Source organism: Orycteropus afer, unplaced genomic scaffold (genome assembly GCF_000298275.1).
Source record: "Orycteropus afer afer isolate SDZICR_OR568_19922 unplaced genomic scaffold, OryAfe1.0 scaffold00323, whole genome shotgun sequence".
Taxonomy (NCBI): Eukaryota; Metazoa; Chordata; class Mammalia; order Tubulidentata; family Orycteropodidae; genus Orycteropus; species Orycteropus afer.
The window spans coordinates 1,780,359-1,797,342 of record NW_006921910.1 but is presented as its reverse complement, the minus strand read 5'-3'; the positions used below and the strand labels follow the sequence as shown (position 1 = coordinate 1,797,342).

The 16,984-nt window shown below is 39.5% G+C and overlaps 1 protein-coding gene across 1 annotated transcript in view; it reads right to left on the bottom strand.

Annotated features, from left to right (window-relative positions):
- Nucleotides 1–16,984, bottom strand: part of DOCK3 (dedicator of cytokinesis 3) — a 738,119-nt gene that overhangs the window by 266,734 nt on the left and 454,401 nt on the right. Inside the window, exons 7-9 of the mRNA XM_007952017.2 lie at nucleotides 15,352–15,436; nucleotides 7,565–7,606; nucleotides 6,795–6,949 (exon numbers count right to left, since the gene is read on the bottom strand). Of these exons, the coding sequence (XP_007950208.2) occupies nucleotides 6,795–6,949; nucleotides 7,565–7,606; nucleotides 15,352–15,436 (282 nt within the window). The remainder of the gene's footprint in view (nucleotides 1–6,794; nucleotides 6,950–7,564; nucleotides 7,607–15,351; nucleotides 15,437–16,984) is intronic.

The following is a 16,984-nucleotide window of genomic DNA, read 5'->3' as shown; positions in this document are numbered from 1 at the left end:
AAATCACACACACACACACACACACACACACAAATCAGCTACTTTAAATAAGAACATATTACCAAAAACTTGAAAACTCTGTGTTAAAAACTTCAATATTAAGAAAAAGTTACAAGATTGTTAAGCTCCTTAAAATGCACATATATTCATATGCATACAGATATGGTTTTTCCCACAAATGATGCAATATTATACATGCAGTTACAAACTTGCTGTTTTCACTGAACAAAATTTCATGAACTTTCTTTTACATGTAGAAAAAATGTTTATGTAGGAATAGCCCCTGAGGTAGGCAGAATTCTAAGATGGGCCTTAAAATCTCCCACCTTCCATTAAATAATCCCTGAGACTATGAATATGATGGCTTTTACTCCCATTGTTATGTTACATGACACGGCTGACTTTAAGGTAAGGAGGTTACTCAGGTTAGCCTGACTTAATCTCATGAGTCTTAAAAGCAGAGCATCTTCTCTCGTGGCAGAAGAAAAGGAAGTCAGAGACCCGAAGCAAGAGGAAGATTCATTGTGTGTTGCAGGCTTGAAGACAGTGGGGGCTACATAGGAAGGAATGTAGGTGGCCTTTAGGAACTGAGACTAACTCCCAGCTGACAGCCAGCAAGAGAATGGGAAGTCAGTACTGCAACTGGTAAGGAACTGAATTTTGCCAACAATCAATAAGCTTGGAAGTAGCCTTTTCCCTAGAGCTTGCAAGCAAGGACTCATCTCAGCCAACACTGATTTCAGCTTTAAGATGTCCTAAGTAGAGAAGTCAGAAAGTGACTACTGTGCCTTGCCAGATATCTGGCTAACAAAATTGTAAGCTAATGAGTTGGTACAGTGCAATGAATTACCTAATATGGCCCTTCTAGCCGTAGTCTCTGTGACTCCCACACAATGATTTGGTGTGACTCTGCAAATAAGCTGCTTACAGCCCACCAAGTCAGACAGCATGCTAATAACGCAAAGGTGAATGGAACCCTTGGGGGTAGGGACATGAAAACAAGATGCATGGAACCCTAACAAGGGAATTGGTCAGTTTTACCATCCTGTTAGGCTTAAAGAGAGCCAATCCCAGAAATGAAGTGGGGATCTCACTACCATCAATAGAGAAAAGCCAGGAGTGGAACATGTCCTTTGGATGCAGAGTGTCTGCACTGAGAACCTCCTAGACCTAGGAGACAGAGAACTGTAGCACTGGAAAAGATGGCAAGGCAGCCAGATTATGAGAAGTGTGGGAGAGAAACAGTAGAAGCAGACAAGGACATGTGTGTGATACGGTACAGCAGGCAAGCAAGGTGGTGACAGTCAGTATGCTGACCCACAGAGTGAGAGAGTGGAATGCCTTCAGGTAGGAGGCTTGCTGGCAGAGTGGAGTGCATCTAAACACTTGGTGGAACTAGACTTATTGACCACCAGAATGAGAGAGTGCATTACCTTTGGGCAGGAAGCTTACAAGCAGAGTGGGGAGCCTCTGGCAGAGTGAAAGAGTTTTATAACAATTGCCCAAGCAAGGCAGAGGCCAGGCCAAGGGGTCAAGGGGCTGAGAGCCAAGAGAGAGGCCTGCTTGTGGCTAAGGCTTAGAAGCTGTCTTAATCAAAGAACTGTATCTTGAGTTATTCCTGAGCCTGAATTGTAACCTGTTACTCCCCCAATAAACCATAAAACTGTGAGTATGGTCTGTGAGTTCTATGTGGCCACTGCAACAAATTATCAAACCCAACAGAGAAGTACAGAGTGCCATGAGAGGGTCAGTTGGCCAGAATTGGTAAAAATACTGAAAGGTAGATTGACCTCCACCTCATGGGATCAACCTTGGACTGATACCAATCTTGATTCTCTCTTCTCCCCCTTATGAAGTTAGATGAGGAGGTCTGATGCTGATGCCCTGTCTCTTGCTACTCTCCTAGTTCTGCTGCTTCTGCTGCCACTGCTTTTCTGCTGCTGGTTCTTGCCATTTCTCTGGTGTTACAGCACTCTCTGTCTCTTGGGTCAAGATGGTTCCCAGTGCAGGGAGTCTGGGTCTAAAGGAAGTGCTCCATTCTTGTCTCTTTCTCTTGGTGGTAGTCAGGTCTCCCCTTTCCACCTCTGCGATGACTTATTTTAAGCCTAGCAGGACAGCAAAACTGACCAATCACCATGTTAGGGTTCCATACACCTTATTTGCATAGTCCCACCCCCACAACTCTGCCTTGTCTCTTATGTACGTTATTAGCAAGCTATCCAATCCTTTGGTGGGCCACAAGCACCTCATATTTGCACAGTCTTACCCAGTATTTGGTGGGAATTATAAAGACTACAGCTAGAAGACCATTGTAAGTAAATCACACATCCTTATACATAAGAGTACAAAGTTATTGGTATCAAGTTGTTCACAGTAAACGTATTTCTAAAATTGTTCATCTGGCTTTTCCACTCAGTTTGTTTGGTACTTAAAATTGGGAATAGCATGTTCCACATCTTTTGGGACCCCTATAATGCCATATTCAGATCTTTGCAGGGGAAAGGACATTCTTTTAACATTTCTAGATCTCTAGTACCTGTCACAAAGGAGCTCTGGTGGTGTAGTGGTTAAGGCTGCTAATCAAAAGGTTGGTCGTTTGAGCCCACCAACTGCTCCACATAAGAAAGATGAAGCAATCTGCTTCCATAAAGATTTATATCTTTGGAAACCCAATGGGGGTCACTATGAGTCAGACTCGATGGCAGTGGGTACCTATCACAAAGGAATTCTGGTGGTATAGTGGTTAAGGCATTTAGCTGCTAATCAAAAGGTTGGTGGTTCAAACCCATCAGCTGCTACATGGAAGAATGATGAGGGAGTCTACTTTTGTAAAAATTTATAGACTTGGAAACTCTATGGGGGTCGATATGAGTTGGAATAGACTCAATAGTAGTGAGTTTGGTTTTGAGTACCTATCACAAGCGCTCACAAACAAGAGGCCCTCAGAGAGTAAAGTTTACTAAACTATTAAATTAAATGAAAATTTTTGATTTGTGCATGATTAATTGGCGTGTTGGCATAATGTCTAAGACATCTGAGTGCTACCCAGAAGGCTGGTGGTTCAAACCCACCAGCCACTCATTGGAAGGAAGGTTGGGCAATCTACTTCCGTAGAGATACTGCCTCAGAAACCCAAGGAGGGGTTGTTGTGAGTTGGAATTGACTCGATGGCAATGAGTTTTTTTTTTTTTTATTTGATAGATAGGTTTATCTATTCAATAAATATTTATTTAATGTCTATGCTAACCAGAAGGCTGGAGGTTCAAACCCACCAGCCACACCTCGGAAGGAAGATGGGGCAATCTACTTTCATAGTGATACTGCCTCGGAAACCCAAGTAGGGGTCGCTATGAATCGGGTCCAACTCGATGGCACATAACAACAACAACAACATGATACCCAAGTCCTATGCTTAGCACTGGGGAGAAAATGTTGCAAAAGATACACAAGAAAGCTCCAATTCCAGTGGGGGAGATCTACATGCATGTAGATGCATACAATTACAATATAATATGTAGTAATGGAGTGAAGCTAGGTATAGGCTAGGTGAAGTCCTAGGGATTGATTCTTCCTGTGAATATTGAGGAAGCTTTCATAAAGCAGAATTTCAAAGGTTAGACAAAGGTTTACCAAGTTAAGAGTAGAGAGGCATAAAAAGACCACTGACTATTCAGGAAAAGTCAAAGAAGTCATTAGAGGTGAAATAGGATAACTGCAGGAAATGAGATTAGAGAAATAGACAGAATCATATCATGCTGGGTGTTTTATGCTAATAGCAGGGCTTTAGGATAAATGGGAGCTGATATGAACAGATTTGCATTTTTTAAAAGAGAAGTATGGTGTTGATGTGAAGAATAATTCTGTATAGGATGCCAGTGGAGTCAGAAAGCCTATGTTTGAGAAAAATGTGAAGGATTTATGATGACAATGGGGATGGAGTGCGGGTAGAGTTATTTGACTGATGTTTAGGAGGTAGAAGTTCACATGACACAGTGACTAAGTGACAGGGGAAGAAGAATGAGAGGAAGATGCCTAAGAAGACTACTAATTTCGGGTATGGATCTCTGAGCAAATGATAATGCCTTTCCTCACCCAATTTAAAGAGAACAGGAGAAAGTATATATTTGAGACAAAGAAAATGATGCCAGTTTCAATACGTGGTGGTAGAAATGTCTGAAAGACATCCAAAGGCACAAATATGTGTGAGAGGGAAAAAGAAAATAAGGACCTGAAGCTCAGAGGAGAGATCTCAGTTGGAGATTTAGATATCAAGGCTAAATACATGCAATTCTGTTTTGAATGGTGAAATGTCACAAAAACTATTTAGAACTACCGAAGACCCACCAGCTACTGCTCCTTCCCTCCTGTAGATCATCTAACACTCAACAATCAATATATACCTGGATATACTATGTGGGTTCGCAATTTGTCAATCATTCTAGCACATCTAGGTTTGCCTATAGAATCAGAAATGATATTTAAAGTGAAGGCATATCTGGTCCTGTCTGCTTCCCTTGTTCACATGTGTTATTTGGCACATAGGTAAGAGTGTCACAGCAAAACTGAACACTAGAGTAGCATTATTTAATTGGAAACTAGACCACCAATACCTCATTGAAAAGATAGTTGCTCAAGGAGTTCTCTTGATGAAAAGCAACAATTAAACCAATTGCTCTCTGTCAGCACTCTGTGCACCTAATGTAATACACTCCTAACTTTAGTGATTTCCAACTACTTTGAGAAAGTAATACATGACCAGTGTAATACCTAACCATAATGAAAACTTAACTCTGGTAACAGGAGCTCAATGCCCTAAAAACTGTCAGTTTAGAAATTCTAATGGAAAGAAAGAACACTTATCAATTTTAGAGCTAGATAATCAATTTTAGATCATTAGATAACTCTTAACTAAACAAAATGGATGATATTTTAAACTAAGGACCTCATAATTTCCCTATTTTAATAGGAAGGTAATATAATTCTCTAGTATGCAGGACCTTTTAAAAGAACAAAACATTTCCAGAAATGCTAGAGAATTTTTTTAAAGCTTTCTTCTTTGAATATGCTTTATAGTTTCTTGAGGCTAAATTATAAACATAAGTTGAGAAATAAAACAACTGAACAACTGATGCACTGAGGATCTGATGGATTACAAACCAGGGCAGTGAGTGGCTCTGCTGGGTGTGGATCTTGTCAGTTCAGTAAGCCCAATAAACCATGTGCTGGGCACAGGTACTATGTGAGGTGCTAGAATTACAGAGCAAGAAGATGCAGCCCCTATACTCAAGGTGGCAAAGTGCTGTGCTCTGGTTTTCAAACTACAATCCATGGCCTCTCAATGGTTTCACAGGGCATGAACAGGGGCAGGGGCAAAGTAAGATTCCTGTTATCTCCTTTCTCACTTCAACGGTAAAGGAGTTTTCTTTTACCTGTTTCATATACCAGACTTTCTCATAAAATTTAGCTTGAAGAAAGGATCCTTTCATACACACACATAAGCACACAATAAACAGAAGTTTATAAACTATTGGTCTAGTAGATAAACAAGAGCAGCAGAACCTACATCCACACAGCCCTGGTCTGCAGTCTTGTCCGCGTGCAGCAGCTGCAGCTGTTGTCATACCACTACTACCCTGTCTTCCACAGCTTTTCCAAGGGCCCACACTGACAGCCACTGATGTCTAGGTAAACCCTGATCAATAGATGATATCATTTTATTTCCACCCCAATGTGAACCATGGTCCTTTAACTGTTTTTTGTCAAGATCAGAAGCATTGTGGGGCTTGCAAATGAATTGTTTTCCATTTGTATTCTGTTATAACTTCCATTCTTAATTTTCCCATATGTAACATTCAATTGTAAAAAGTGAGACAGCTTTTTTTAAAATTTTAAGTAAAGGGAAAAAAAAAAAAAACATGAAGTAAATAAATAAAAGCACCACTTTTAACACAGGAAGATCCAAAGCAATAGAAAAAGAACCCAAGATTCATTCCTTCCCTGCCCCACCTAAAAGGCAACCACAGACATGTTTGAGCTCCCTAAAATTGCACGTTGACTCTGAAGGTGATCGTGATCACCCCCATCAGAGCTTGCTGGCTTCTAGAGTAGGGGAAGCTGGAGAGCCTCCTGCATTCTTGGATTCTCAAGAGGGAGCGCACTACTCTAGTGGCTCCTGTTTAAGGCCTCTTCACTCTGCCAATGTTTACTGCATGGGGGCTCCTTCTGCTGCCTCTCCTCTAATCTAAGAAGAATGATGAAGTCAGGCTAGCCTTCCTTTTCTTCTCAGAAGATGCCCTGTCCTTCATAGGAATGGAATAACATTGAGGGCTAGGTGCCCACAGACAGGTGAAGGTGTCTTCAGCCAATTTCCCTGTGAATCCTCTCTTCCATATTCAGCAAGCCAGGCCCAGGTCAGCCTGTGCTCTGGGGCTGGCCCTCTCTACTATATTTGCTTTGCTCTATGTTTCTCATATGCTTTTTCTTCTGGCATTAAAATGCCAGATGCATCCCTTTCTCTCCCTGAGGTGGCACTAGCTAAGACTTGAATTTGAGCTTCCACATGGAAACAGAAAAAGGGAAAAAAAAAAAAAAAAAGAGGCCTCCATATGGTATGGCTTTGATGACTTCAGGTTATACTGGGAGTGTGGTACCAAATCCTAGTTAATAAGAGGCTACTTTGTCTTCTTTTGACTCCTCCATGCATCTATCTCCTCTAAAGACCAGAGATGCTCATGTCCTAGGCCATACCATCCTTACACAGTCTCAACTTAACCAGAACTTCAAGTAAGTCTTACCTTATCTGCTTGCCTTCTCTCATGTCATACAAGGAAAAGAAGACATCAGTATCTTCCCCGATGGTATTGTAGGTGAAACTTTTCAGACTGAGGAAGAAGTGATGTGGTACTGGCATCCGGCAGGTTTCCCCATGACGTGGGCGCATTGTATCTACCTAATGAGGAAGGCAAAAACAGTATTTCCATTTTAGTTATTCACTATATTAATCATAAATAAGATAAAAACTAAGTGACTACCTCTTCTCACATTGCTGAAGGGGATTACTTTAGAGAGAGACTGAAAGTGTTTCCTCTGCTACTAAGGGGTGCTGTATTGATAGGCTTTGGTTGAGGCAGGCAAGCATGCATGCAGCTGGGAGCAGTAAACAGAGTGAAGGGGTTATGGGAATAGTAATTCCAATTACAAGTGAACTCAAAATCTCCAGGGAACTATTTTCAAAGTCATTTATTGGAGATGCTGTCATGACCCTCATGCAATTGATTTATACTGCTAAGATGGCAACAGTTACCATTTTAAATAACATTCTCCATTTCTCCCAGATGGATTTATTTTAGTCTCAGTCCACTTTCTTTCAACTGTGCTTATGTAAATTTGCATAGAGGAGTAGAGACTGGCCAAATTTGCTTAGAGGCCAGGGCTCCTTAGATGAAAGGCACCACATGATGAAGAAGTCAGTAGTGCCTATCATTTCCTGGTGCATTGCTAAATTGTGACCTCTTAAAAGAAAGAGTTGAAGGAAAAGGCTGGGAGTCCTGGTCAAACTGCTTACCTGGGATGTACTTTGCTGTACACTCTGCCGGCTAGATAAATGCTATGGAAAGAAAACAAAAAATAATTATGCATGTGTGTGTGTATTCACTCCGGTGGGGAGAAAATTAACATTTACTAAAACATCTTCTATACTGCTGGGCAGTGTGCTAATAAGTCTTTTATATCTATTATTTAGTTCCTACAACTTTGTTACAAATGTATTATTCATATTTTATGGAGGCAACTAAGATTTACAGAAATGAAGTGATTTGCTGAAAGTCACATAGATAAAACGTGGCAAAGTCTGGATTCAATCCTAGCTCATCAGCCCCGAGTATCAGCCTAGTCACAGGTGGGTGCTTGCTACAGGATTTTTGCTTTGGCAATTCTCCTGATCCAGCCTCTCCAGACTCTAAAAACCGGAGAAAATGTAACCTTTAAAGAAAAGGGGCTGCCTCGCAAATCTCTCTCCATGCTGTTCCTCTGCTGTTGGCTAAAAGTTGGAAGCAGATTCCAATCTCAGCTATGCCACTCATAAACTGTGAAACTTTAGACAAATTGCTTAATCTCTCCAAGAAAGAGTTTTCCTCAGCTATAAATTGAGATAAAAGCTTGTCTTGTATTTCTCATAGGGTTACTGTGAGTTTCAAATTAAAATTGGGAAGCAGCTTGATATAATTGTTACAGATGTATGCACTGCAGTCAGGACACTTGGTTTTGAATCTTGACTCATACCACCTATGTGCCTCAGTTTCTTCATTTGCAAAATGGAGGTAAAATTCTATACCTATCTCAACCTTATAGGTTTTTATTGTAGGGGCTGATCATTGTTATCTATAATTGGTCTTCTTATTATTCTTATAAGGAGCTCTGGCACCACAGTGCCTAAGGTATTTGACTGCTAACCAGAAGGTTGGTGGTTCAAACCCACCAGCCACTCCATGGAAGCAAGACTGGGCAATCTACTTCCATAAAGATTTACTGCCTCAGAAACCTAATGGGGGTTGCTATGAGTCAGAATCGACTTGATGGCAGTGATTTTATTTATTTATTTATTATTCTTATAGGTATTCTCTTTTATAATTAGTTATTACAGAAAAGTCAGTTACATTTAGAAGCAAACCTTGGCCAGGAAGAATAGCGGGTTCATAAACAGTTCCTGGTCTTGGTAAACTCAAGGATGAGAGTTTATATTTTGCTTCCTTTTGGGCTTATTTAGAGAACTGATACATGTTACAGAAGTAGGAACAATGGCTGCTACAAGGAGAATGGTTTCATCTTTCTTCCAAACACATGGCTTTAACCCTAAATACGACTGAAGTAAAATTAAACATTAATTTAAACGTGTGTCACTAGTTATATTTGCTAATTATTCAATATTTGTGTGCATTACTCGCTATATTAGCTAATTATCTTAAGAATTAATATGTATTCATGGGACTTTATGTCCCCATGATACATATTAAATATAATAAAATCAGTTCTCCACCAGCTGGGGAAATTATCACAGAAAATATATATGCAGAAAAGAAAACTTCATATATAAAATAGGTTAAAACAAAACTTCTAAAAATCATACCTTCCAAGAAAAAAAATAATCAGCTTTTCATGGTTAATTGATTCATATGCCAGTGGGAAGGTTACTGACCTAAAATATTTTATGTTCAGGAACTGTACCGAGTCATTCTTCTAATTAGACTTACTAACTTTTAAAAGCAACTACCAATTTTAAACATAAATGTTCAATTAGAAGTATGTACAGAAGTTTATAAACCACAGCAAATTTCAGGGGCAAAACAACTTCAAAGGTATAAAATTTGGAGAGAACTTTTGAACCTAGTCTGAAAGCATACCACAGTAGAGCCAGAAAGAGAGCAGAACTGACAACTGGATCTTTTTCACAGCACTGTAAGGAAAACCCATTACCCTGTGGTCAGCCAGCATTCCACTGGCAGCTCATACCTCCTTCTTCAGAGCCACCATCATCTGTATTAGGACCATAATGTATTATTTTTTTGTGTCTGCTACCTAACTCTAGACTGTGTACTCCTAGGGAGCAAATTACCTGTCTTATTCATCTTCATATCTCTGAAACTTAGCAAAAATCTACATTAATTAAGAAATGCATGACCTACATTACTGCCTCTGCTCCCCCTCCGTCCCCCCCCCCCGCAGCCCCCCCAGCCCCGGCCCCCCCGCCCCCCCCCCCCCCCAAGTAGAGGTGTCATTTTCAGCCCTCTGAAATCTCTGGTTCACTTAATTTATCAGAGTCTAACAATAGGGGGCAAAAAACTATGCAGCTTTGGAAATGTTATTCAACTGAATAACAAAATTAAACCAGTTGTATTGAGCGGATTTCGAGTCATAGTGACCCTATAGGACAGAACAGAACTGCCCTAGATGATTTCCAAGGCTATAATCGTTAAAGGGGGAGCTCTGGTGGTGTAGTGCCTAAGGCATTTGACTGCTAACCAGAAGGCTGGCAGTTCAAACCCACCAGCCACTCCCCAGAAGGAAGGCTGGGCAATCTACTTCCGTAGTGATACTGCCTTGGAAACCCAAGGAAGGGTCGCTATGAGGATGTAGTGGGTAGGGCATTTAGATAATAACTAGAAGGTCGGCAGCTCAAATCCACCAGCTGCTCTGTGGTAGGAAGATGGGGCAATGTACTTTCATAAAGATTTACAGCCTTGGAAACCCAGTGGGGGTTGCTATGGACTGGAATTGACTTGATGGCAGTGGATTTGGTTTTGGTTTTAGAATCTTTACGGAAGCAGCACCATCGGGTCTTCTCTAACAAAATCAACTGCCTACCCCATGTATGTCAGGAATTGTTATTAGGTATTGTGGGCCTTACAAAGGAAGTGTAAGACATATCTAACCAGGATCACCAAAGAAATAATGTCTAGTAAATGTGCTGATCAACTGATTTATTCCAGAAGTGGAATTATAAACATTGATCTATTAGAAATACTAATTAGCACTGGAAGAGAATTAGAAGATTTTTGTCCTCTGATCACATTCTATTACTTATCATTTAGATCTCACCAACACCCAAAGATATTTGAGATGACTTTTGATATAAACCTTGATCTTTTCAGAACAATCTTTCTCAGCAGCATGAGAACAGCTACTTACCACACCTTAATGTGGAAGGATAACAATGAAGCAGAAGACTCTAATGTAAGAATTTGATTCGATACTGCCACAATTCAGAAGTTTTCACATTATGTAATTTCGGAGCGCCCACAAAAAGACAGAAAACTTAGAAAATGAAATAAAAGGAACTTGACTTTTAGGCATTTTTCATAAAAATTTTAATGTAATAAAAATAATACAAGCACAAAGTTGTAGAAGTTTGTTGTTACTGTTAGTTGCCATACAGGTGGCTCCAATTCACGGCAACCTTCCGTACAACAGAAACAGTGCCTGGTTCTGTGCCATCCTCACGATCACTGGTATGCTCACGTCCATGATGCAGACACTGTGTATTTTGAGTGCCTTCCAAATGAGGGGCTTATTTCCAGCACTATATCAGACAATTGTTTTGTGATCCATTGGGTTTTCTTCCTAGTCTGTCTTAGTCTGAAAGTCCAGCTGAAACCTGTTCACTATGGGTAGCCGTGATGGTGTTTGGAATACTGGTAGCATGGCTCCAGCTTCATAGGAACACCCAAGCCCCCATAGTACAATTTGACAGACAGGAAATGATAAGAAAAATAAAAAAGCGCTAAATAGCACTAAAAAGTTTGCAATAAAATTATCAATCCTCTGCTCACCTTGTTCTTTTTCCTAGAGATAATTACTTTGAATTCTTTATGATGTTTATATTTCTCTCCCTTTACCCAATTGTAGTTATTTATCAGTTTCTTATTAGAGCAGATATGATTTTAACTTTTGTTTACATCTCCTTTTCATCTATCCATCTCACTAATATGTCACATTTTTTTTGGTTAAAACTATTGTTTATACTACTGTAACTTTTAAATATTGTTTGCTGCTGAGCCAACCAGTGTACTATAATCATTTTCCTTTCTTCTGCTACTTTCTGCTTTTTTTCTGGAGACACTTTTCCTTAAATGACAGGATCTTTTTCTATGCCCTCTAACAACTTTATAAAATAATTTTTAATAGTATTTTCCACATGGTAAAAACTTTCCAATAGTCTATGAAGTCTCTGTCTCCTGGAGATAGCCCTCCTGGTGCCCTCTGTCCTTCTTCAATCTAGACTGCTTGCTTTCTAGGCCTATTGCACAACTATCGTTCTGGGACTTGCCCCTGCTGTTGCCCTGAGAATTCTTGGCATCTATCACATATGCCAGAATCCCTTTCCTGGATAGCATGTAGAAGTATTTTAAAGGAACAATTTATCCTTCATAGTTCCCTGAAAATGATTTCATGAGAGAGATTTTAGTTTTTAGACTTTGAGTAACTAATTTTTCTTTAGGCTACTCTCCCACTTTATTAATGAGGTGGCTGAATATATGTAGAATTCTAGGTTGAGAATTTATTTTCCCTCAGAATTTGGAAGGCAATGTTCCATTGTTTTCTAGTTTTCAATGTTGCTATTAGGAAATAAACTGCTAGTATTAAACCAAATCCTTTTTATGTGACTCTTTTCCTTTCTGAAAGCTTTTAGCCTCATCTATTTCTGGTAAACTGAAATTTCACATTTAATTGCCAAATACTTGATAGGTCTTTTCAATCTGGGGACTCATGTCCATGTTCTGGGAAGGATCATAAAATGATTTCTTTAATAACTGTCTTCCTTTGTTTCTCAGTTTGCTCTTCTGAGAGAAACTGAAATTCCATTACCTAGATACTAGATCTCCTGGATTGAACCTCCAATTTTTGTAACTTTTCTCTCCTATTGTTTATTTTGTTGATGTCATTCTGTTTTCAGGGATATTTTCTCTCTTCCATCTTCTAATCTTTATACTAAATTTATTCTAATTATCTCATTTTAAATTTTCTTCCTTTCTCTTCTTGGATTGCTCCAGTTTGTTTCCTACTTGCACCCTCATTTTTCTTTCTACAGATAGCAATCACTGTTTGCTTCTGCTGAGTTTTTGGTTCCTTTCAAGTTCTATTCATAGGTTGGTTGTGTTGGTTTCTAATTTTCATGTGAGCACTTCCTTCCAATATCTACTGAAGGCTGTCTGCTCCTATTTAAGAGTGAGGTATTAGAACGCTTTCTGGAAGTGTTCCGTGGGATGGCAAGGCCTGCTGACTCACGGACTGCAATGTACAGAAGTTTGAGGGGCAAGGAAAGTCATCTCATACAGTCCCATGGCTTTACGTTTACGTACTCTAATAACCTTAAAATTGTTGTCATTGAACCTTACTTCTGAACTCCAGACTTTTCAACATAATTAAAAGGAAAAAAAAAATGGGACTGGTCTGCTAGAGCCTGGTGGAACCACTGAGACTATGGCCCCTAGTTGTCCTTCAGGTCTGGAATTAAATCTATGGCTTCCAGCCAAACAAAAGACAGGCATATGAGGTGAACATTTACCTGAGGTAGACACACTCCTTGGAGAGAACAATCATGGGAGAAAGAAGGGCTGTTTATGCACAGAGAGACAGCTCTCAGGGGGCAGGAGTGCATGGAGGGATGGACACAGGGAAGAGATAACTATCAGGAGGAAGTGGGTGGGGAGCTGTTGCATTGGGGTAAATAGTAGTCAATGTCATGAGACAAGTGTATGTGAATTGCTGTATGAGAAATGAATTTGCTCTGTAAACTCGCACCCAAATCACAATTTTAAAAAAAAGAGAGATCCTTTTAAAATGTAAGATAGATCATGTCACTTTTTTGTTCAAATTACTTCAAAGGCTTTGTCACACTCTCAATAAAATCTAAAACTTTAAAAAAAAAAAGCCATCTTCTAAGCCATCATTCTGGGTGGTTCTTAGCCTCAAATATTCCTCTTCCCTCACTTCCTATAACTAATTGATCATCACATTTCATCAATCTTACTTTAAAACATGTGTATTTCTTTATTTCATTTCTTGTCCATTCACAATGATGCTTAGGACAACAGCATTATTTCTTACTTGAATCACTACTATAATCTCCTTCCTCCCTGATTTCAAATTTTTCTGCATTTTACTTTCTCTATTCATAAAATCAGTCTATCTATAGTTTAAACCCATGACTAATCATGTTATTCCAAAGGTTTTATCAGACTACTGGATACACTCCAATTTTTGGTATACAAAGTTTTTCATAATCTGGCTTTTGTCTCATTCTGGCCTCATCTACCACTTACTAACACATACCTATGTGCCCAAATCACCAGATGTCTTATAGTTTCCTCGAAATATTATACTACCGCTTACTTATGCTGTGTGTAATTTTGAAATATCTTTCCTTTTCATTTGTCTACCTGGTGAGCCCCTGCTCACCCTTCAAGACTTATGGTAAGTATTACTCCCTCTGGAAGCTTTCAGTGATCTTCCTACTTTACTCCTTTTCACATATCAGTGTAAACCTTGATTATGGTATGTAGCACATATGTGGTAATTATTTGCATGGTCTATTATGCCATTTAAATAGAGATCAAAAACATGGGGTTCATGCATGTGCTGCAGGAGCAATTAGGGGGAGAAAGAGCACATTAATTCCCTAAAACTGATTGCAAAACTTGATATGCAAAATCATAGTTGGTTTGTCCTTGCAGAGGGGTGATGCGGAGTTTTATCTGAGCCTTCATCAGAAAGGGTTGGGAACAGTGAGATCTTTGAGGCTAGAGATGAATCTTGTACATATGTAATCTCTATATGTCAAGTCTGTCATACTGTATTGTTAAAGCAACTGTACACAAATGCCTGTTTATATTAGTAAATATACATAAGCAAATATACAGAAGCAAATAATAAGCTATTCGTATAGTATTTAGGCAGTTTTCTAAGGCCCTCAACTATGCAATATCCCTGGTATCTGCTATGTTTCCTAAAAATACTACATTTTCTCAAAGAGATTCTAAAAATGAATTCTTAGCAATATATACTACTCAAATATATACTCTTTCAAATGAGGTTTTACCCATTCCTTTGGTCGAAGCTTAATAGTAACCTTAAGACGTTTATTTGTTTTACTTTAAACATGTTCTATCTTCCTCTCAATTACTTCTCATCTAGTCTATAAAATGGAATCTTGGTCAATGATCAACACAATACACTTTTATGATAACCAACAGACAGCTAAAACAGAGGCTCTGTCTTTCTAGAAAGACTGGTAAATGAATTCTAGATTCAATCACTACATTAATCAATAACTAGCTCTTTCTAGTTTTGACTTCCTTCTCTTCCTAAGAGGTGGAGGGAAAGAAACACAGCTTCAGTAACTGCTGTAGGCTGAAGGACCTCTGCTTATCAGCAGAATCAATAGAGAAGTGACCTCTAGACATTTTAGTCAGCCCAGCAGTCCTACATAACAATTCCATTCGAAAAGTAAGCATGACATGTGCTGTCAGAATAAGGAAGCTCTAGTAGTGTAGTGCCTAAGGCACTTGACTGCTAACCAGAAGGCTGGCAGTTCAAACCCACTAGCCACTCCTCGGAAGGAAGGTTGGGCAATCTACTTCCATAGTGATACCACCTCGGAAACCCAAGGAGGGGTCGCTATGAGTCAGGTCTGACTTGATGGCACATAACAACAACCACAACAACAACAACCTTAAATATACTGGGACAAAGGCAAAGAATGACTTTTGTAACATTGTTTCATACATAATTAAAGAAAAGAAGCAAAAGAAAAAATGAGCTTTCAAGGAACAAGCCACCTCATAATAGGTTTCTTACCATTTTATAGAGATCTGAGACACTAATTTGATCCGAATCCACTACTTCAAAGTCCTTTCGAGGCACCAGGTCCAGGCCCAAATGTCTAGTAATGAAAAAGACAACAGTCAGCATGAAATGGCCTCAGATTACTCATTTCTCTCTATATATACAAGCTGGGAGCCCATTACCTGCCAAGATCTTATGAATAGAGGTCCAGATGCTGCCTTAGGAAGAAAATGCCTTTATCTGGAAAACACCTAATTGTGTTTACCTTTGGGTAAATATATGAGGCTACGAATTTTAAGACTGATATAATTTCAATCATCAAGCAGTTTCACTTTTGATGGCAAAAGGGATCCATCTAATACCATGTTTCAAATAGATTGCTTGGTTCACTAAAGATAACTTTTGTATGGATCATTAATAAGAAGTTATGCTTATTTTTTTGTTTCTCTCTATCATATGCTCAAAGATATAATTACTTTAACTGGGATAAAAAATTATTCAGGGCCCAAGTTGATCTGTAAGTTAAAGTGAAACAAATAATAATCACCTCTTGAAAATACTAAACCCAAAGAGATACATGTTTTACATCATTTTCAATTTAACTAATACAGACATTGGGTCATAGGAGATCTGGAGGCATAGTGCCTAAAGCATTTTACTACTAACCAGAAGGCTGGCGGTTAAAGCCCACCAGCTACTCCTCAGAAGGAAGCCTGGGCAATGTACTTCCGTAGAGATACTGCCTCAGAAACACAAAAAGGGGGTGCTATGAGTCAGATTTGGTTTGTGGGTTGGACTTTGGGTTATCATAAAGATCTGGCCACATATTACCAACATCCTAAGAAACTTTGGATGTAGTACTACTACTCAAGAAAACAGCATTTAAATAATCTGGAATAATCTGGGCAGGAAGGAAGAAGTGGTAGCAATTAAGAATTGATTGGGAGTCAGTATGAAGCAACAAAAATAATTCTGGACTCAGAACACCTGGATTCAAAAATGGTACATAATCTATACTAAATAAAGGTTAGCTCCTCTCTCACTCTCTGGAACAGCTTTAAACCTGGAGTCCACTTGAGTGAAGGGGTTTTCAGGCCCCTGAAACAGCTTGCAACACTGTATTAGTTATACGTACATGTGTTCATGTATGATTTTTTTCCGAAGGAGAATGTACATCACTCATCAGGGTTTCTGAGATGGTCTGTGACCATCCTATCCCAAAACAAGGGTTATCAACTACTGCATTTAATAGAAGTTCTCCATAGACTACAGAAGGAGAAGTATATACTCTTTTGAACTAGACTGTGAACTATTTTTATACTACACTAGTGTGTAGTCAGCCCCAGGGTTACAGGTGAGGAGAGACAACTCAGGGAGTCCCAAAACAGCAGGCCGGAAGAGCAGGAGAAAGGGGATTAAAAGCCAGGAACCCGGACAGGAGAGCAGTCAGCCCCAGGGATACAGGTGAGGAGAGACAACTCAGGGACGCCCAAAGCAGCAGCTCGGAAGAGCAGGAGAAAGGGGATTAAAAGCCAGGAAGCCAGAGAGAAGAGCAATCAGCTGAAGGGATTAGGTGAGGAGAGGAAACTCAGGCCCACCCAGAGCAGCAGGCCGGAAGAGGAGGAGAAAGGGGATAAAAGCCAGG